Source organism: Motacilla alba, chromosome 4, assembly GCF_015832195.1.
Source record: "Motacilla alba alba isolate MOTALB_02 chromosome 4, Motacilla_alba_V1.0_pri, whole genome shotgun sequence".
NCBI classification, from domain to species: Eukaryota; Metazoa; Chordata; class Aves; order Passeriformes; family Motacillidae; genus Motacilla; species Motacilla alba.
In genome coordinates this window covers 50,900,987-50,923,015 of record NC_052019.1, presented here as the reverse complement: position 1 = coordinate 50,923,015, position 22,029 = coordinate 50,900,987, and the positions used below count along the sequence as shown (strand labels likewise).

Here is a 22,029-nt window from a genome sequence, read left to right as displayed (position 1 = left end):
CTTTTATGCCCTGTTTCTCCACTGCCTCAAAATCTGCCTGTAATAAAGACTTGGAAAATGAGTCTCAAAGGAATCTAACATGCACCTTCAATGCCTCCATTTGAGCTACACAAATGTCTTTAAATATCTTTTCAGTATTTGAAGATAATGGAATGCAAGGTCTCACTTTGTGCTTCTCTGGGCTTGGGCATACTGCATACAGTGAATCCACCAGTGCTGGTTCAGCACAGCTACTGCTGTTAACAAAAGCCTACAATTGCCATAGCTGTTACTCATTAAACTGAGCATTCAGATTTATTCTCCAAACTGTGAATAACTTTTTTATCCTTTACCCGGAAGAAGATTCTAAATACATGAGTTATTTACCCTGTAAATCTAGAGACGACAGAAAAAAAATCAAGGTTATGAACCTGTGTTTTGGCCTCATGGTGTGTTCAAGTTGTTGCATGTCATACAGGCAAGGCAATACTGTGCATGTGCAACACTTGTAAAATAAAAATAGTTCATGGATTTTTACTTTACAAACTTGGCACAATCTGTAATTCTGGGAACGACCCTGGTGAAAATACACATGGTACACATGTGTTGTAAATTTGTTTTTCTTCAATAGCAGAAAGAATACAACACTTCTAGTGTGTTACTGGTGGGTTTCTAAATTGTGCAAAATATGTTTTTGGAATGGTACTTCATGTATGTATTTGGCTGTATTTCACAATATTGTTAATTTTCTGGTTTTGATGTACATTTGTTTTGCAAATGACCTTCATTAGTAATTACTCCTCTACCTTGACTATTTTAAATAAAAATATTTATTTTCAGCTTCCCAAAGGCAAGTGAGAAGTGAAAAATTTTGTTGCTATCAGTGTAATTAGTGGCTACTTGCACTACATGTGGATTGTGATTAAGTTCAGTTTTCATCATATGTGTTTTTAAAGAGGTACAAGAGTTCTGCCAGCCCTTAAAATATAAAAGCAGCTGTAAAGTGCTCTAAAGAGGCCATATAAAATATTGTGCATGTTGCTTAATGACTAAAGAAACTTAGAACTCTTTTAAAATTAAAATTGTGGAGGGGTTTAGTTGACTCTATTGACTTTTGGCAGACCTTACTCAACTGTCCAGTTCTTAGAAAGCAGCTTCAGGGTGTAACTACCACAGCATTGTTGATGATGACAGACTAGTGGGTGCTGCATTGTTGCACTGGGGTGAGGGAATGTCACTCCACATCTCCATTTCACAAGTTCTCCTGTTCTAGCAAGAGGCATTTATTTGCTCTTCCCTCATTTCTGAACAGTGATTCCCTGGAAGCTGCCCAGCCTGCCCCAGTGAGGAGCGTCCCTGCCTGCCAGGACAATGTGGATGTGAGACCTGCTCCTGCCAACTCCTCACCTGCTGCAGTCCTCAAGCCAGTGGCACCCCTGGGTTCTGCCAAGGGCTGGCAGCCTCCAAACCAAGCAGGTAACTTCCAGACAGGCTTTTTCTTGTTCTCCTAAAGGCCTTCGGATGGCTCAGGAAAACAAACTTCACCTCGGGCATAAAAGCAACAGGTTTCAAGTGGCTGTTTGTGGGTTTTGAGAACAGGCCAGTTTGCTGGGAAAAGAGGAGAAGAAAAACCAATTTAGCCATTTTAGTAAACCAGTAGCCCTTTGTAAGTAGCCTCACAGATGCAATTACTTTCACAAACAAGCAAAATAACTTGCCTCACACCTCTGTTAAAGGCATTTATACCAATCAATTATATGTATATGCACCCCACAGTTTCATCTTGGTGCTTTCTATGTGACTGTAGGTTCAAGCATATCCCATGCTGTTTCAGGTCAGAATATCAACCTGTGTTGATATTACCCATATGCATGTGTTTTCCAAGTGATCTTTTCAGAAGTACTAATTAATTTAAAAAGAAGATAAAAAAGGCTGAAGCATTAGAGTGTTTATGTATTTGACATCTGTAGGTTTTATTTGAGCTGGGTGCCAGATTATTACGTAGGTTTGGGTTGTAGAGATTTGTGTAAAGTAAAAGTTCTTAAAAGGACAATTCACATAGCTTCTACCTTTGAATGAACTTTGGTGATTTCTAAACCTTTGAACCCACACCAGAATGTGTTATATCTGGAAAGCATTCTGTTTTCTTTATGAGCACTCCTATGTTATTAGATACAGATACGTTTGTATGTGTAAATGTATAGTTAGGTTTCCAGAGTATTACATGCAGTAGTTATTTGGGGTAATTTTTTAAGCTGAATCAGTCTTTGGTGCCGAATTAAATTTGTGTAGTAATTTCAAAGGGTCTGGGAAATCTGTATTATTAATTAAGCTTTAGCTTCAATGAGATGAGTAGTCTTGATTCTCTTTCTGACAGGATCATTTATGCTGAATAGCTGTATTAGTTTGGTTTTGTTCTTTGTAAGGGTTTTCCGTCTTTAGAAGTATATCCAGCCCCAAAATAGAATCATAGAAGCCCTGGCATGAAAATAAAGAAAAATACGGTGTTAATGCTTCATGTTTTATAATGGCTTTGGCACTTCTGATTGAATGGCTGCTATGGTTGGTAACAAGTTGGTGTATTATGGTTGGGCTGTGCAGTTCTGTAGGAAGCCTCAAGATGGCAATGCACTGTCATTGCTGTACTTTCCTGGCAAATAGTGAGTCTGCTAATGAGGGCAAGGTAAAGACTTCTTAAAATTTAGATCAGTATAATTCTAGCATTGTTTAACTTCTATGAATTAGCTAGCATTAGAAGGGAAAAAAAACTCAAAATCAGCAGTAACAACAGAAGCCCCAACACTTTTTAAAGTTACCTTTTTGGTAGCATGTGTGTTTAAGGCAGGCTTTTGTGGGCATGTCATAATCCTGCATTTTTCTCAGTGACTGGTTGTGCTTCACAGTTGATATAACTTTCTGTCTCACCAAGTGATGAATTATTTAACTTGCATGGAAACCACCCATGAGTTTGGAGTTTCTGTAGAACCACTCTCATTTTTAGTGTGTTGGTAGGTGTTTCACTGCTAAATCCTACTAGCGTATGATAGTATTAGTAGGAGTCAAATGTTTGAAATAGCCTTTTTTTTTTTTTTTAGGATGTTCATGAAGGAGAAAGTTTTAAAGCGATTACTTAAACTACATTTGATTCTGTAGTGCTCTGAAATTCTGTGCCTATGCTCTTGCATAATGTGAAAATCTTTTTTTGTTTGTTTGGTTTGGGGTTTTTTTTGGGAGATTTTATTTTTTTTACATCAGAGATACTGAGTAGACAGGTGAGAAGGAAAGCCAGGCAGAGAATTTTTAATTGTTGTGTTCCGGAACAGCTTAAAGAAAGTTTAGAAAGTTCATACTGGTAGAGAAGCTGGTAGGAAGAAATGGTCATTAGGATGTCAGCTTTGTGCTGTCTTGATGAAGGGGTTCTGAGATGCACTGATTAAGTTCCAAAGAAGCAAAGCCGTTATCTCTCCCCCAAAATATTGGGGGAGCCAGAAATAAAAGCTGTAGGAGAAAGAGGCATTGAAGACTCAGAGTTCCCTAAAACTGGAAAGTACAGGGAAGATAATGCAGATATGAACGGCAACTGCCCAGGAATTAACAGGGTGGGAGGAGGTACAATGTCCCAGGTACCAGAGGAGCTTCAGTTAACATTTGCACCTTAGGAACACAGAGAGTCACCCACTGCCATGGGAAGCCAGTCTGTGCTTGTCCCCTGTAGGTGGAACAGCAGTCAGACAGGTAAAACTGTTCCAATAATTGAATGTTTTGATAAAATCTGTCAGATGTTGAAGAAAAAGAAAGACTGTAAGTGTTTCAGAGAATGCTTGGACTTCAGTTCTGCTGTTTCTTTGCAGTCTGTGAGCAAGCATAAAGTTTTCCTTAAAGCAAAATTTCCAGTGCTCCACAGGCCAAGCAAAATTTGGCTTCATAGGCCATAAGCCTGACAAGGTTTTAGACAAAAAAACTCCTTTGATTTCATAGCTGAAGTCTACCTTAGGGAAATAATTAGAAGGAAGATACAATCTTATGTAAATGTATAGTGGTATGCTATTAATAGCAGAAATGTATGGGGAGCACAGTTTTGTAGCTCTGATACCACTCACCCTGCTAATGAATATTGTTTATAACACCAAGTTGTTTCCAAAGCAAAATAGGCATGTCATAGGATTTTGTTTGTGCCTGGGGAAGCTGTAAGATGCTGATTGATGGTGCGGCATGAAAATTATCAGTGATTTTATTAAGTTGCCTGACCTCAGAGGGATGTCATTTGGGTAGACGCATCTTTTCAATTATTAGTTGGAATCTCTCTTTGTTGTATAGACCACCCAGAGAATACCTTGTTTGTTGGTTTTTTTTTTAATAAAAGTATTATGGCTTTTTTTTTACCTTCACTGTAGGGGTTTGGGGTGATTTGTTGATTGTTGTTGGTTTTTCTTTTTTGAGATTGTGCAGAGATGTCTGAAGGTGTCAGAGGGATTTTGTTGTGCAGTATGAGCTATTTCATGACCTGGCAACATGACGGTTCAAAGTTGAATGGCCGAGATAGTGAACCTGGAGATGCTTCAGGGACTGGGTTTCTCTCTACAGAAGTCTCATGATCTGAGTGGATCTCACAATGATAATACCTTTGGGCCTGAATTATCCTCGTTGGCTGTGGGGGCCATTCATGGAGTACCCATGAATGTTACTGTGTTAGTTGCCCACTATGCTGGTAACAGAGGTTTTATTTCTCTTTGGAACAAAATCCTAATATTACAGGATTCCTCAGTGGTTTGCTAGAGGAAAAGAGAGATGGCTGCCTCATGCTTTCTTTTAAAGCATGGGTAAGAGGCTCAATCATCTTCAATTTTTTTTCTATTGTTGAAACAAGTAAAAACACACTGTTTCTGTGTGTTATATGTGCAGACTGGAATTCATAATAGTTCTCACTTAATTTTTGTTGAGCTTCATTATGAAGCTCTATTCACCTACCAGAGGAAGAAGATTTTTACAAGATTATTTTAAATTGAAAGAATGAAATAACCCAGAGCATCCTGGCTGCATTGCAGTGAGCTAGTCTATATTTGATAACTATGACTCTACACTTAAATAGCATGGCTCGCCCCCAAGGAACCCCAAGGCACTTTCTAGTCCTGGGCAAGGACACGGTGCATGCAGAGGAATGGTTTTCACTCACCACTGCCACGCAGCCACCTCGTGGGTGAGAGATGACAGCTGCTTGTCAGCATGCCGTGACATTCCACGGCAACTTGAAAGGAAGTGAATAGCACCGTGGCAAATTGAGGCTGCCGGGACAATCTCAGGAAGGTGTAATTGCCTAGTAAGCACAGCTACACCAGCTGGAGTCAGTCCAGGAGACAAACTGTTCTCAGGGAGAGTGTAGCATGATCTGTGATGGTCAGAAGCAGTCAGGACTTCCAGTGTTACATATTTCTCACATGAAATTGCCTTCTCTTACCTGACATCTTTCAAACCTGTTGCTGGGGGGTGAGCTGCTGATGCATGGAGACCGTAGAGGCTGTGTGCCAGGCACAGCACTGCCAATCCCACACTCTGCCTTCCAGTACAGGAGCTAGGCAGGCAGCATCCTGCTTGCTTGCTGGGGTCCCGTGGGATGGCAGGGGGCCTGTGGGGAGCTGTTACAGCTGGTGGCCAGAAAGGCTGGTTTGCTTATTGGAGAGTTTCATTGCAGTCGATGCCCTTTGTTCCTCCTAGGCTTTGCAGCTGAGTGAGAAGAATAGGATGGGGAAAGCTGCAGTAGAAGCGTTCAAAGCTGGTGTTTTAAGTGACCCTTAAGTGACCCTTTACTCAGATGTGCCAGTTTCCTTATTCCCAGGGTCTCTCTCAGCCTGGTATCACTGGGATATATAATCCCCTTCCAGCAGAGCTGCTAGGGAATGTCAGCATATTTTGCAATATGCACAACTGTCAGTTGCCTAATCCTGAGCAAGCACATGTGTTAAGCACATGATCCCTTCAGCAGAGGGAACACACTTAGAAACTGGCTGCAAGCACATAAAAAGTACTCCCCAGAAAACTTTGTTTAAAAAATTCTGCTATTTCCTTGAAGTTGTTTTTGTGTACTTGGTAGCCTTGAATTTACCTTCTCTGGAGTTATCCATAGGTTTCTAGCTGCATTTTCTTTTTTATGTCCCATTCCCACAATAATACAAAAATTTTAAAAGCAAAAGAAAATGTAAGCCTGTTCCTAGACGTGACTTGACATCGTGCTCTATTGGCAGTTTGAGTCTTTGTTTCCTTCCTTGCTACTTATTCTGCTACTTATTTGTGTAGAGGAAATGGGATAAAAATTATGTATCAAACTTTGGAGTTTGGCCATCAGGGCAAACAGTATGGAGCTGTGGAGAGGGAGGACAGCACCGAGATACATTGTGCTATCCCAGAATGCTTGTACTGCCAGTGAGTCCTTAAGGGATTAAGTACCATAAAGGGATGGACTGCATCACTTTTTGTCCTTGACACTCTTGTTTTTCTGTGTTTCATTTGTAATTGCACCAGCCCGTGTGTCAATTTTGTTGATCTTACAGGCCATACAGGCTGGGTAAGTTAAGTTGATAGCTTTGTGAATAGTTCTGCATGGAAAAAGCAACCAAACTATTGTGTCACCATCACAGTGATCATGAAGTTCTGCAATTTTGTTTTTAGGACTCTCTCATAATAATTTGTTTCCTTTTTAGAACAGGAATTTAAAGGCAGGACTAATTATAGAAGCTCAAGGAGCTCCTTGCCCATTGAGGACCAAGGTCTGAATATGGGGAAGAAACTGGGTTAACACTGCTAGTTACTAAGACAAATTCGCACATTATTGGTATGGCCTCTGTTAAAAATAGGTCCCAAAACAGTTCCACCATTTTTCACTGAAAAAGATTGTTAAAGATTGCTGTTCCATGATGTAGTCATTATTCATAAAAGCAGAAAGCCTTCTCCATAAAAGTGTTATGATTGACAGGTCAAAATACAAAACCTTTCTGATCCTGGTTTATGGACTGCAATTAATTTTCCATCTAATCAAGATTATTATATCACCATGTGACAGCAAACCACAAGAGTTTGTTCTTACAAGTTAATTAATGTGAAGTCACTTAGCCAAGCAAAACCCATTGTGAAACCAGAGTAATTTATAAATGTTAACCTTAACTTGATGGCGGTATGAATTTTTAACTCCTGTAGAGTAAGTGAAAAAATTAGTGTATTTCTAAAACTTGAATGTTTATCTTAAAGAAGGGGCAGATAATAGTAATGATGCAGAAATGTACAACCTGCTTTTCAGAGACAGAATGGCCTAGTGTACCTCAGTACAAGATCTGCTGAATAGAAACTGAGCTTTTCTGTTACAAACATGACCTTGGACAATTTTCCTGTGTTTTGGTTTTGCCAAATTCACGTGCTATTGCACCAAGTTGCGCACTTAAATGAATTATTTGCAGTCATTGGACAGATGCATGTTTCTTTGTGTTCCTTTAAACAAAGATGCAAAGATTTTTTTGGCTCTATGCTTATTTCACACACATCAAGTGGGAGCATTCACTGACTTCCAAAATTTGGTGTTCATTGTCTTTGATTTGTTAAAAAGTAACTTCTTGTCATGGACTGACTCGTCAGATCAGTTCCTCTCCATTAGCTATCACCAGCTCAGAGCAGTGATGTGTCCTGTTCAGATGCACACGTGTAGGGCATTCTAGAATTATGCCTAATATTTGTTCAGCAAATGAAAAGCCAGTATTCCTCTGGTAAATGCATTCTTATTGGAATTCAGTATTAAACATCAGCTTCATGAAACTGACAGATAATTTACATGAGACTGGACAGACATGCTCCCTGCAGGCATAGCCAAACTGTCGAGTTCAGAAGAGGCACTAAAAGCAAGGGGGCTAAAATCTCATCTGCAGAAAGCTACCAAATGGGTTTCTATACTGTCACTGCAGAGAAATGCAATACTGTAGTACAGGACTTTGTTTTTCCTTTCTTCTTGAGTTGCTTTTTCGATAAAAGCAATGCCAGTTGTGCCAAATTTGTGACGGTATGTGATGTAACAAATCAGAAGGAGACAGGCTGAGCGAGCCAAAACCACCATACTCATTTTAATTAAGATGCTTTACAGTTAATTTACCCGGAGCCTTTCCACTTGAAAGGGTGGTTACTAACACAGGAACTAGTCCCTCTAGTTGCAGGGGCTGTTGAAATGGGGCCAAGGTGACACCTGTTTTGATTTTCCACGGGTGCATACAACTTTCACTCAGCATTTAAAGACATGATAATGGTTTAATTCGTCCTGTTCTGCCTTTAATCAGCAAAAGGAGTTTAGCTCTGACTGTGTTTCCAAGACTTCATGAGAAACAAAAGAAACAACTACAGAATACAGGGGTTGAACTTTGCATTTGTTGGGGGGAGTTGTTTTTAGGTTTTGGTTTTTTTCTCACCTCGTACTTGTCCTGTAGCATTCTTCACTGAACTTGTGTGATTTCGTGAGGGCCCGGGAGTGGATGGGGTGTTGCATGCAGCCAGAGCAGTGAGCTGACAGCAGAGCTTTTCAGACACGCTGCTTCATCTGGCCATCTGTTTGGTTTTGAGGGAAGGAACAGGAAGATTTCTTACACTACAGATATATTATGAAAAGTCAGAAAATCGGACGTATGAAGCTTTATATTTTCCATTTATAATACAGTAGTTTGATTGCAGTGTATAAATCACAGAGTTAGAACACTTTAAAATGAAGTTCTGGCACTCCCACTGCTTCAAGTAGCATTGTTATTTATAGATATTACATGAAGGCTGATGTTATGTTTAAGTGAGCGTTAAACAGTTCAGGCTGTTGTATTGTTGCTACGCACCAGAGAACCTCTGTCAAAGTGACTTTGGCACCGCTGTGTATCCGCCTTTCTCCCTTTGTCTTCCAAACCTTTCAGCAGTGTTTGCAGTTATCCATGTGCTCAGCGATGGAACAACCTATTGTTAGACTAACAAGGGCAAAGTCACACTGGGATTTTTAAAAAAGGAAAAAAAGGAGGCAGTTCTTTACCCTGCCTAAAAGATTGTTAAATATTAAACTAGCCATACCAAGGAGTTCAGTGAAAGCAAACACTGTGGGTTTGCTAAACTTAAACCTAATAAAGTAGAAAGTTAATAATCAGGTACAGAGTGTTTTTGGTTTTAGGAAAAAAAAAAGCAATGACAATACATCAGTGTAAATCAATAGTGCTTTAGAATGTTTAATTAAAAAGAGTGAAGGTGAACTGAAGCCTACAAAACTCCAAAATTTGGCCACAGACATCTTCTCATGACTTGCACAGAACCCAAATCTCTCTGGTACTCAGGTCAGAATAGCTCCTGTTGGAGTGTATAATTCTTATAAAATATTTATTTTCTTTATTAATTGAATTTATTAATTTTAGTTTTAAATATTTAGACCACCCACAGAAGTTGCTGTCCTTTGTCCCATTTCAAGCAACAGACGTGGCAACAGGAAAATATGGGTGATTTCCTTTTCCATTACTAATCAGCCACCATTTGCAGTTAAAAATGTGCATGTGCCTTGACACATCTTGGGTAATGGAACATCTATCTGCCCAGTACTCCTGGAGAACAAAGCTGCTGATCATATGTCTAAAATATAAAAAGCAAAGTATAAAACACAAACTACAGGAGAGCTCAGACTGGCTGCCAAGAGTTGAGAGTTTTTCACTTAGATTGTGCATAAAGATTTGTACCTACTTTGGCATTCCTCATGTGCCCTGGTAAAATCTTCTCGTTGCAAGAAAAAAAGCACCTGCATTAGTTTTTTAGGTCTAATGTTTTTAAATCAAGTAGTTGAGTTTCAATCTGAAATATTTCCAAGGGAATAGAGAGGAGAAAGGAGGGGAAGAGAAGATGTGAACTCAGAGAATCCCCATCCTGTCTGCAGTACAAACATCTTGTCCACTGGAGTGCCAAACTTGCTGTTGAAGTAGAAGGAATATATGGGAGATATCAGTGTTCTATCTAAACAAGAAAACAGGTCTAATATTTGAAATTCTCTAGCTACAAGAGGAGGAATTATGTTGGGAAAAGTACTGAGAATTCATACAGATTTAAGTGGAGCATTAATGGTGTTGTTTTTTTAAATCAAAAGCAAACCAACTAAACGAAAATGTCACCACCAACAAAAAGTGGTCTGTGGGTTGCAGTGGAGGTAATGAACCTTTGGTGAAATTACTGAAGTGTTAAAGGTATGTTTGTGGCCTGTGGAAAGAAAGAAGCGGCCAATAAAAGCTATCCTGCTGCTGTTCAGAAGGAAATGAGGAAGATAAAAGGCTGAGGCAAATCAAGCAGTGAGGAAGGGAGAATGATCTATGGTGAAATAAAAAAAGAAATAAATCTAGAGAACTGTAGAAGGTTTACAAGGAAGCCAGTATATCAAATAAGGTGTTTGATAAAGGTATAGGTATTACAGTACTTTACTGGTGGATTTTTGACTCTGCAAGACCAACAAGGTCTTAATGTAATTACCAGTAAAGAGAAGGAGAATCCTTATGAGAATTGGGAGCATGGACCGGGAGTGTCCTCAACACTAAATGCCAGATTGGTGTTGCTCAGGTCACAGCTCTTGCTTGACACAATATTAATTAGTGTGGTTTCTATTATGTTTTGCTTAAAAGAGAGTTTTAGTTATAATGTAATGGACTATCTCCTTCTCTCAGTTTTTAGTGCTTTAAATAACTCAGAAATGAGTGATCTAACAGCTTTGTAGAGAAGGTTTACGTAGACAAATTCTCCTCCTGGCCAGTAGTAACTTTGAAGTTAGATAGTGTTCAGAAAAGCATAATTCATAAAAACAGCAGTAATGAAAGCTGTAATGAGAACAAAGGAGGGGGAGCAATTGTGATGTTTGTGCTTTTTTTTTTTTTCCCTTAAGCAAGCAGAAACACTTTTTTTAACTGCACAGTGCAAACGAGACAGCTGATGTGTCTGAATGGGCTTTGGGATTCAGTAGATACCCAAAGAGAAATTAGCAATACACTAGAAGCTGTGTTGCAGTTTGATTTATGGCAAAAGCAGTCTTCAAACAGATTTGGGTTTAGTGTGTATTCCTGTCTTTTCATGAAATGGGATCTGATAATTGAAAAACCATGTGTGATGACAGAGGAGGAAAGTGCTATTAATCAACACCACTTTTGTTCATGTCTTCAAAGCTGTTCTGCCACCTTTTTCATTTTTATCTCTACCTAGGTTTTCAGCTTAGCAGGCATTTATAATCTAAAGTGAGCTACAGTAGCAGAGTGACTTGTTCAAGATCAAGTGCCTCTGTTCCCAAATTCTTTCTGCTCAGGAATGTTGAATGTTTCAAGAATAAAAATGTTATTTTTTCAAGATACTGCAGAGTCATTAATTATACATGAAATACAGTTTTGTTAAAAAAAAAAAAAAAGAATACTAAAACAAGCAAACCTTTTGAATTGTTACTTTTTGCTACTTCAAGTTCTGAAAAGGACCCAAAAATGTATCAGTCTTTATCTGATATCAGAAATTTTCATAAACCAACCACTTAAAAAAAAAAGAGTGTATTTCTTATTCATACACAGAAAGAGTAAGCAAAAGCAGGTATTGAGCCCATATCAGCAGGTTAATACCCAGTCTACTTACAGTACAAAAGCATTGCTGTTAAACAGGACTTCTCTTCCAGATGTGTTAGCCGAGATGTGAGTAGATGAGGGGGTTGCTAAAGTTCATGGTAGTGTTTTGATTAAACTACGCAGTGCTTGGCTATATTCTGTAAATAGCACAACATTTATGTTGGTTTTTCTGTGGATTCAGTGTTGCCTGAATCTACCTTCTCTGTGAATTAGTATGGCACTTCTCTTTCAGCAGGGAATGCAGTGTTTTGCCTGAAAAGTACTTGCAACTTTTCTGTAGGACAGAGGCTGATCAGCATTACATTAATGGAGATGAAGATAAACAATTTTTCATTTTTTCCCTGGAAGATACGAAAAACAAGAGAGGACGAATAGCACAAAGATTAACAGCTCCACAAACTAGATTTTTGGCAAAGCTTCATACCAATGCCTTGACCCTGGTGTTGGAGAGCTGCATCTTTGCAGCAGAAGCATCATCCTGCACTGTCCAATGTCTTGGTCATTGCTTGGTTGTTTGCCTCTGAATTTCCACTCAGGCCTTAATTTCACTCTTTTATTTACAAGCTTTAGCAAGGCTGCACTAAAAACACGCCACCAAGTAAACACTCCAGGTTTCTTTTGCCTGTGGTTGGAAACAAAAAGTCTTGGAAATGTGGTCTTTTTTATAATGTACTTGAAAAAGAAAGATACCTCCTCTTGACAGGAATAACTGCTCCCATAAACCCATGTTGTTGCAGCTTTTATGTTACCAAGGTACATGTATCCATAGAGGGAAAAGAAAAGCAGAGGACTGCTTGTTTCTTTACTACCCTTAGAACAGTATCATTTGTGCCTTTCGTTTTGTAAATGCATTTCTCAAACTCCATAAAAGCTTATGTCTGTTCTTCAGCTCTAAAACCCTGAGTACACATGGAAGTGTGTAGCATATACATTTCTGAAAATGTCAGGGTTTTATTTGTGCCATACTTTTATAAGGAGGATGTGAACATGACCTTTGGAGTGCTTCAGATTGGCAGAATCCACTGATCTAGACCAGTGTTTAATTTCAATGTAGAAACAAATTTTGCTTGTACAGTACTCTAGTTTAAATTCCTACACATGTTGTATTGAATGCATGTTCTTGTTTAACATGTTAGTGATGATGTATGATCTATTGCACTCACTGGGAAATTTTTTGAGTAGGTATGTAATTTTCTCCTGCCTCTATTCATATACTGATGTTCTTGGCTTCAGCTTTTGTATCTAAAACAAAAAAAATGCCTTCACAGATTGTATATTCTTTTACCTAACTTCTTCAACATGTTAAAATTTGTCCACTACCTCTCCGAGTTAGCCAAAATCATTCTGTGTTATTTCACAGACATTTCATAAAGTAGGTAGGACTTTCTTGGTAACTAACTGGGGGAGGAGGGGAAAATGAGTGCTTTTTAATATGTTCCTTTAAGGAGGCAGGTATACACTGGACAATGATGTTAGGCAAATGCTGTTGGTTGCTTATGTTTCAAGTTAATTTACTTGGTACTGAAAAATGGTCCCCTAAAAGCTTTTGGCATTCTTTCCCCAGCTCCTGTCAGTGGATGGACATCAAACAGTATTAAACCACCTGGAACAACTGCCCCAAGTGAAAAAGCTGCAACAACACCTCAGCTAAATGAGCAAGACACGTTGGTTCAGCGGGCGGAGCATATTCCAGCAGGGAAGCGCACTCCCATGTGTGCACACTGTAACCAGGTCATCAGGTGAGTATCTGCTTGCTGGGGGTACTCTTTGGGGTATGCAGAATTGGCTCTCTGGCCAGGCCCTAAGAGTGGTGATGAGTGAGCGAAATCTAGCTGGCCACTGGCCACCAGGGTTGCTCCCCAGGCTCAGTGTTTGAGCATGTCCTGCTTAATATCCTAATCAGTGGTCCAGACTGGGATCAAGGGCACATTTAGTCACACTTGTAGATGACTAAGTTGGGCAGGGGTGTTGCTCTATTGGAGTGTCGGAAGGCCCTGCAGAGGAATCTGGACAGGCTGGATCAATAGGCTGAGGTCAATTTTATGAAGTTCAGTAAAGCCAAGTCCTGTGTCTTTCATTTGGTCACAACAATCCCAGGCATCACTGCAGGCTGGGACAGAGTGATGGAAAGCTGCCTGGCCAAAAAGGACCTGGGGATGGTGATCAACAGCAGCTGAACATGAGCCAGCTGTGCCCAGGTGGCCAAGAAGGCCAGTGGCATCCTGGCCTGTATCAGCAACAGTGTGACCAGCAGGACCAGGGCAGTGATTGTCTCCCTGTACTCCGCACTGGAGACCACACCTCAAATCCTGTGTCCAGTTCTGGGCCATTCACTACAAAAAGGACAGAGAAGGGCAACAGAGCTGGGGAAGGATCTGGAGCACAAATCCTGTGAGGAGCAGCTGAGGGAGCTGGGGGTGTTCAGCCTGATGAAAAGCTCAGGGAGGACCGTACCCCTCTCTACAGCTGCCTGAAAGGAGCTTGCAGTGATGTGGAGGTTGGTTCAAAGGAGTCAACAGGTTTATAGTCACATTAGCAGTAAATAGTACTTTTACCATTCTTTTATCATTATGGAAGTAATGTTCCTCAAGTGATAAGACATAGCCACAAGATGTGGTGGGGAAGTTTAGATTGGATAGTAGGAAAAATTTTTTCACCAATAGGGTTGTCCAGCACTGGAACAGGCTGCCCAGGGAGGTCTTGGAATCACCATCCTGGAGGTATTTAAAAGATGTGTAGATGTGGCACTTAGGAACATGACTTAGCAGTGGACTTGGCAGTGCTGAGTGAACAGTTGGACTGTATGATATCACAGGTCTTTTTCAACCTAAATGATTCTATGATTCTGTTCATCCTGCAGCTTCTCTCACAGCAGGGCTTTGTTTTGCTTTTGTGGGTTTTGATTCTTTGGTCACAAGCGGTTTAAACTTCATTTTGGTAATGCAGAACAATGTTTTCATGTGTGGTTTATCCAAAAAAACTGAGAATGAAACTACTTTGGAGGAAAAATATTGTGAACTACTAACAATCACAGTCCTACAGTCCATTTTACAGAGAACCAGAAAGCTGGGTGGAATGGAGTAAATGTAAGACCAAAGAAAAGTAAGCAAGTTAGTTTTCATGTATACACACATTGCAATGGAATTGGGACTATTAGCTGGTTGGAAACCAAACAGATAGCATAACCTTAGAAAGACTAATGTTGATTTCTAAAGTGTAGATTCTAACTGAGAAGAAGAAAAATAACATCCATTGAAGAAAAGCAAGTGATGTTTTAACAATTACTAGGACTGGATTGATAATAATTTCCTGTGTTGCTGGATTTCAAGCTCTCTGATGGGCTCCTGGCCTTTGGATATTATGGTAGCTATTGTCCTTGACTTGTATGACATGGGTACAACACAAACTCCAGATTGCCAGTAGAGATTAAGTTAAACAAGTTCTGCTGATACCATAAGATATGTTACCATTAGCCAGAGTTTTGTATAAAGAATTGAATCTGGGTTGCATTGTTCAGTCAGTGGTTTCTGACAATTAGTCATGATTGTCTCATTCAGGGAATTGTAATTGCTTTTATTGCCAGTGTGCAAATCATCCTTATTTTTGTCCACCTTACATTTTATTTTCCCTAAAATAGAAATCTCATAGGATTATTGAAAAAAAATGCATTCTTCCAAAGTGTTTTCTTCTTGCTTATTCTGTCATTTGTATTGTTAAACTACAAGGGGAAAGTAATGTTTTTTTAATAGTACCTTTTAATTTATTTATCTATATCCCATGTTTTCAGTGGACAAAATAAGAGAGCCTGCATTATGTTTCACCAAGACAAAAGAAAGAGACTTTCATTGATTAGAAAGTTCTGAAAAATGAGGAACTCGGTGAGCTGTATAATTTTCATTCATTACAATAGAAAATCAGCCTTTCCACGATGGGTTTTTGTAGCCTCTTGAGCCCTGGTTTGGATTCTACATCAGAACCAGCCAATGCAAATAATTTGATCTTTAGAGGTGAACTGAGTCCAGCTTGTTTGCTTCCATGAGATTTCTGTTGTGGTAGTTCACTACCTGTTCAGTTAGCATTTGGGTTAATTTTACAGGACTCTTTCCTAATGGATCTGGGATGTTTTGGAGACGTTATTCCTACTTCCACTGGATACATCAAAGAAATAAAATAAAAGTATATGAACCTAACTCCCTTGAAGCAATAGAAAATACTTACACACATTCCCAACACAAGTGTTCCTATGCATCTTAATCCAGTTTTTTTTATTCATTGAAAAATCAAAGATTGAAATCAGAAAAAGGGTACTTATTTTTGGGGTGAGATTCGTCTGATTCCTTGAACAGTTTGGCCTATATAATAATTCTGTCTTTAGTAGTCTATCCTTTTTGTTCTCTGGGATTTGGATTTGTGTCTAGTAAATAACATGCAAGAAACTATTCATTTTCTTTTTTGTGCGGTTATTTTAGTTTTAAACCAAACACAAAGTGCACTATATGCTGCATCTTGCATACAGTAGGCTTCCTTGCCTTGGTTTATCAGGGTGTGCTGGTGCTCTGGGCTGTGGGGTCTCAGTCCTGAGCAGTTCCCCTTTCCTCTTAGCCCTGAAATCACTTTCTGCTGCTCCCCACTCCCCCATTTTGATCACAAAAAAGAGATGAACTGCTGCCCTTTAAGTAGGGCAGTCTATTGGTCTGTGGAGCAACATTTACTCCTTAGTGGACAGAGAGGGCAAACTGCAGAGGCCCCACTTGACTGTACTTAAGCCATTGTCACCTCTTGTAAGTGACACCTTTTCATGAATAGTAATTGGTACCCACATCTGACTTCTTTGTAATTTGCTGGTGGTGTTTAAATCCTTATATTTCTTCATATGTTAAATGCCTGCTCAATTATTAAAAGCAAGTGTTCCGAGATGAGTTGATGTGCATTAATCAATGCCAAATACGCCTCGTGTTCACAGCATACAGTGGATGCGGAAGACTGCAATGGCATTTTGAGTTCAAGTTTTAGCATAATTACACTTCATGCCCTCAGTGGTAGCTTTACCTATGAAAAGGTAGGAGGAGGATCAAATGGCATTGCATTGTACATCTGTTTTGAAGCCAAAATGCATTCTGGAGTTGGTTACTTTACACTCAGGCATAGAATAACCATGGCTGGATGAGCCAAAACCTTTCTTAGAGATACCTTATAACTTTTTAATATATCTTCAATTATTCACACAGTGATTGTCTGAAGGTTCCAGTTTTTTCCAAAGCTTCAATAAGTAAGCTTTTCTGTCCACGTCTAAAAGAATCAAAGCTGGAGGCAAACTAAATTTCTCTTGATCTACTTGCTGTGACGGTCTGGCAGACTTCTGGCATTTCCTGATGAAGACTTCTGGTTCCCAGACAGCCTTACCAAGTTCTGCACTGCAGAGTTGGCTCTTCCTTTGAAGTCCAAATGTGTTTTCTCTGGATCGCCATTGAGAACGTACCCTTTGGCATGGCTGCTGTGAATGATGACTTGGCTTTGTCACCTTTTCATAAAGCTTAATTGTTTTTAAAGGCAAAAAAACCACAAAGGAAAAAGTACAAATGGTGCTTCCCTTTAGCATCTCCTGTACACAAATTGTATACTGTGGCATTTTCAGCGGAGGAGAAGAAGAAACTGCCAAGAATGTAGAACTGCTGTATGGTTAACTGTGAAGTGATTGGCCTTCCTAGCAGATGTGGAAAGCCTTTTTGATCTTTCTACCAGCAAATTTCAGTTCTGGCTTACTATCCTAATACAACCCACATGAGAAACTAAATTGCTGGCATGCTAATAAAATACATCACAATCATACTGATGAAGTTATATTCAGTTATGAGCATTAAGTAATTGAAATTGCAGTTATGTTTTCTTTATGTTGCTCACTTCTCCTTTCAGTTTGCCACAGTATCATTGTAGCATGCAGAACCCAGATGTCTGAGGTGACTACTAAAATTATGTACCTTTAGAGCATTAGATTCTGCAAATACTCTTGTAAATCAATCAGAATCTCTTTCCAAGAAATGATAAGTAAATTATTCGTTTGTTTTCATCTCTGAGTTCTGTTCATGTGGTCTAGGTGGTAATGCCAGAAATTTGTTCAGAAATGCTCAGCATGTCAAAGTAGCATGGGGTAGAGGCACATTCATAGCCAGCTGTTGCCAGTTGGGTCATCCCATATCCCATTTGGACACTAAGAACGTGGGTTTTTAGCACTGCTTTTACAAATATGTTCTGTTTGATGGAGACATGTGGGATTTTTATTGGTTTTGGTATTAAATAGGGAAGAAATGAAGGATGAAGAATCTGTAGCGATCTTCCTAGCATTGCATCCCCCTAGCTACTTCATTCACATTGCGTGAGAGTGGGCATCCTGCCTCTTACTCAAATTGGGGCTTTAAAGACCTTTTCAAACTAATAGAGGAAATAAATACCTTTCAGTACTGGAAGCTATCATTTTGATGGCAAAATTATGCAGAGACTGGGAACACCTCCAAGTTCTGAATATCATGTTTTAGTGTATTTTACATGGCAGGTATTTTTTTTTTCTTTTTTTTTTCTTCCATGTGCTTTGGGCAGCTTTTAAGTTGCAGGAATCATTAAGTTGCAGTATCAGCTTGACATGTTTAAACTGCGGCCTGATTGAAAGTAAAATTGTATTTAGAAAGTGTTCTTCTGGACATGTGTGCACAGGGAGCCAGTGCACTAATGGAACACCTCGTAGACATTGTGCAGGGCACAGCCCCAGCTGTTTGGGGGCTTTGGGAGAGGAACTCCGTAGGTGTGCTCTCAGGCTGTTCCTGGTCTGTCTGCGTTCCTGCGCACTGTCCTGAATGGCTGACCTCAACATGTCAGGGCTGTAAACTCTGGAGAGCTAAATGCAGCAGATGTAAAAATTCCTTCCCCTCCTCCTGTTGCTGGCATGCCTGCTTCCCATTGCAGAGCTGAGCCTGTCATTTCAGTGCAGATGGCCAGAAACTCAATCCTACCTGGAGCCGGAGAGCGTCTTTAGTGTCAGCCCTATGTTAATGAATCTGTTAAATTAGCCTGTGCTGACACGGCGCTCTGAGGGCACTTTGTTGTACATAAGGACTTGTATTGTTTGATCAGTACATAACTGAGAGGGCATTGATGTAAAAAGGTGCTTGTAGAGCAGTGGGAGGATATCTGGTTAGGTCAGTGTTTGCACTGCTCAGGCATCCACTGGGAGAGGGGCTGGAGAGCTGCCCTCAGCCCCAGGTCCCTCCTTAAAGCTTCTCTTCTGGAACACTTTTTCACTCTGTTCCCTCCAGTAAACAGGGGTGAATGAGAAAGAACTGTCCCAGACTAAGTGTTCATCATCTTACAAGGTGTTTGGGTTATCCTAAACCTTTGAGTCTATCCTAAGTCTGTTTGAGTCCCTTGTCTTTGGTCTTTGACTTCTTATCCTGCTGAAAATACATAGCGTTGCCAGAGAAAATGTAGAAGAGAAATGAGTCTTTACACTCTATCCTTCATGAAATTGCCCTCTGTCCTCAGACCACTTATATTTCCATTTTACATTTTAGAGTCAACATAAATCAATTTCAAGGTGGATTTGGGAGGATGTTTATTTATTTATTGCTGTTGCTTTGTTCATATGAAAATCTTACACAAAAATGTTTTTGTAGATTACTTGATTTCTGAAAAAATGTTTAGCAGCAGGTGGTCGTATTAGTACCTTTCAGGTTTTTCTCAGTGCAGCATTAGATCAGAAAAAAAAAGTATGAATTACGTGTTTTCACTTTTCACTACTTGAAAGAATTACATCTTTATTGGTGTTGGAAAAACAGGAAATCTGGTGAGGGAGATGAACCACAAAGTTCATCTGAAACCTAAATTCTGGAAAGTTGAGTCTTGGTGGGACCTTGGAGGCATCTCTTTAAAGTAAATATGTTCACTAAAGAGATTAACATACTGAATATATTTGCAGATGAGTGTAGAGACAATGATATATACCTGGGATTCATGAGTTACAAACTGAGAATTTTTTGGTGACTGAAAAATGGATACATTTCTTATTAACTGATTGCATTAACCAGACAAACGGTATTAAAAGTATAGTGTTTTTGCATTTGCAAATGATAGAGGAAGCTGTGTGTTTGGGAAAAAATGGACCTATTTTAGTACAAAAAAAGTCCTCCTATAACTAGGATGGATTATCCTGTAAGAAACTTGTTGGATAGGAACAGTGATTGAATTTTTGTCTCAGAAGAAACTGATATTATCTGCTCCTAGTGGGGTCAAATCTACTTATATTTGTAGTCTCAATACAAAAGCAGACCATAGGAGAACTGATCCTGTTACTGAGTCAAATACCTCTTTGGAATAGGTGGAATTGGGAACATGGAAAACATTCTTCTTCTTCACTTCCCTAGCAGACACTTCAGTGCTGTATTTAATGTAGTACTAAAATAAGATTTCTGAAATGCAGTGAAGTGAAAAGAATTAGTGTTTATTGTGGGCAGGCATTTCTAGGAGAGAGTTCAATGGAGATGGATACAGTCAAACTTGGAGCTTTCTTAGAGCCTGTAGGAGAAAAGAGGGATGGAGCAATTTATATGTGTGAACAGTGTAGTAATGGCACAGAACTATTGCAGATAAATCTATTAATAGCTTTTGCAGGAGCCAGTCCAGGTGCTTTTGCTGACATTATCTCTTCTTTCTAATCAGAGGACCCTTCTTGGTGGCTTTGGGAAAGTCATGGCATCCAGAGGAGTTTAATTGTGCCCACTGCAAAACCTCCATGGCATACATAGGATTTGTGGAAGAAAAAGGGATGCTGTATTGTGAGGTCTGCTATGAGAAGTTCTTTGCCCCTGAGTGTTCAAAGTGCCAGAGGAAGATTCTTGGGGTAAGTGACCAGCAAGTGGCCTGTTCTTTGATGGGAACAATAATCACAGTGTTCAGTGCTTCTCTGCTATGAAATTCCACTTTACCTGGCCCAGTCTGCATTCTTTGAAATATACTCTTGACACATCTTTTTTGCTCTTATCACATACAAAATACACCTTTGGATCTTCTAATGTTGAACCTTTTCAATGTCTTAGAGAAAAGGTGCTGTAGGCTCCTTGGCTCCTCTAAGCTCAGCTCCTGTTTTTGTGAAGCTGTTCCGTAGCTGTTGCCATTACCAAATTTTCCTGAGCAAAATGGCAGCTTTTTACAGAATGGGAGGGGGGAAGTGGGGGAGGGAAGTAAAAAGAAAAAAAATCCTCCCTAGGTGAACTGAGCATTAAGAGCACACTGCTTGCTAGATGAGAAGTACTGAAATATTCCCAGTGTTAATGTAGATGGAAAGACGCGTTCTCCTGCTGGGTACTGATATTGCTCATTTGAGCCTGCCAGCTGATCAGCTGCTGTTTCGCTGCAGACAGCAATGTGTCTGCATTCTTTTGTAACTGGGGTCATGCAGGGCTCTGGCAGCACAATTCTCAAGTCATATTTGGCACTATAGCATCTTCCAAAACAGCACCGAACAGTCATAATTTTCTGTGTGATGTCTTCTGATTAACTCTTCACGGAATTCAAGAGAAAGGAGAGATGCTGCTTTTCTTATTTCAGGGGCCCATTATGGGTGAGATCCTGATTAAAATTAAGAATTTGAACAAATGAGTTGTTAAGATTTGTCCAACTCTATGTCAGACCTTCCAAGGACCCCAAAGGGTTGCTCATGAAAAATAAGGAGATGTACCATAAATAAAGCACCTCATTAAGTTTAACATCGCAGAACTTGTGTGCACAACCCGTTTTCAAAGTAGCAGCAGGAAGCGAAGTATTCTTGAAATGAATCAAGTGTGGAGGCATAGCTACCACAATTCTAGTCATCACATCGAAATAATGTGTTCCTAACACTTTTTCTAATCCCCACAGGAAGTAATAAATGCTTTGAAACAAACTTGGCACGTTTCCTGTTTCGTGTGTGTGGCCTGTCATAACCCCATCCGCAATAATGTTTTCCACTTAGAAGATGGTGATCCCTACTGTGAGACGGGTAAGAAGCAACACAACCAAAGTTTACTGCAGCTGTGCAGGAAAGCAGAGCTCAGTAAGGTTGGGGGGAAAAAAATAATTCCCTTTTCTCAAGCTACACATTAGAAGCGCCCCAGCAATTTCACGTAACTTTGATATGTCAATTCAAAGCAGTAACTGCTGCTGTAGACATTTCAGTTTGCAGCAGGAGGAGTTGGTGAGGATTTCTTCATCAGCTTCAGCAGCAGCAGGCTTCTTGTCACTGATTTTTACCTATTCATGTTAAGTCCTCAGCTGGAGTATCAGTGATACATCAAAGTGTGAGTTTTAGGGTGACTTTCTGATTGGCTTTAAAGTAATCTGAAGTTAATGTGAATCTGCTTATTTACCAAACACATTATATGTAATGTGGTTTTCTCTG

General features: G+C 39.7%; 1 protein-coding gene across 1 annotated transcript in view; it reads left to right on the top strand.

Moving 5' to 3' along the window:
- Positions 1-22,029, top strand: part of LOC119700863 (PDZ and LIM domain protein 5-like) — a 42,735-nt gene that overhangs the window by 12,841 nt on the left and 7,865 nt on the right. Inside the window, exons 6-9 of the mRNA XM_038136545.1 lie at positions 1,292-1,455; positions 13,171-13,345; positions 20,313-20,493; positions 21,510-21,630. Coding sequence (XP_037992473.1) covers positions 1,292-1,455; positions 13,171-13,345; positions 20,313-20,493; positions 21,510-21,630 — 641 coding nt within the window. The remainder of the gene's footprint in view (positions 1-1,291; positions 1,456-13,170; positions 13,346-20,312; positions 20,494-21,509; positions 21,631-22,029) is intronic.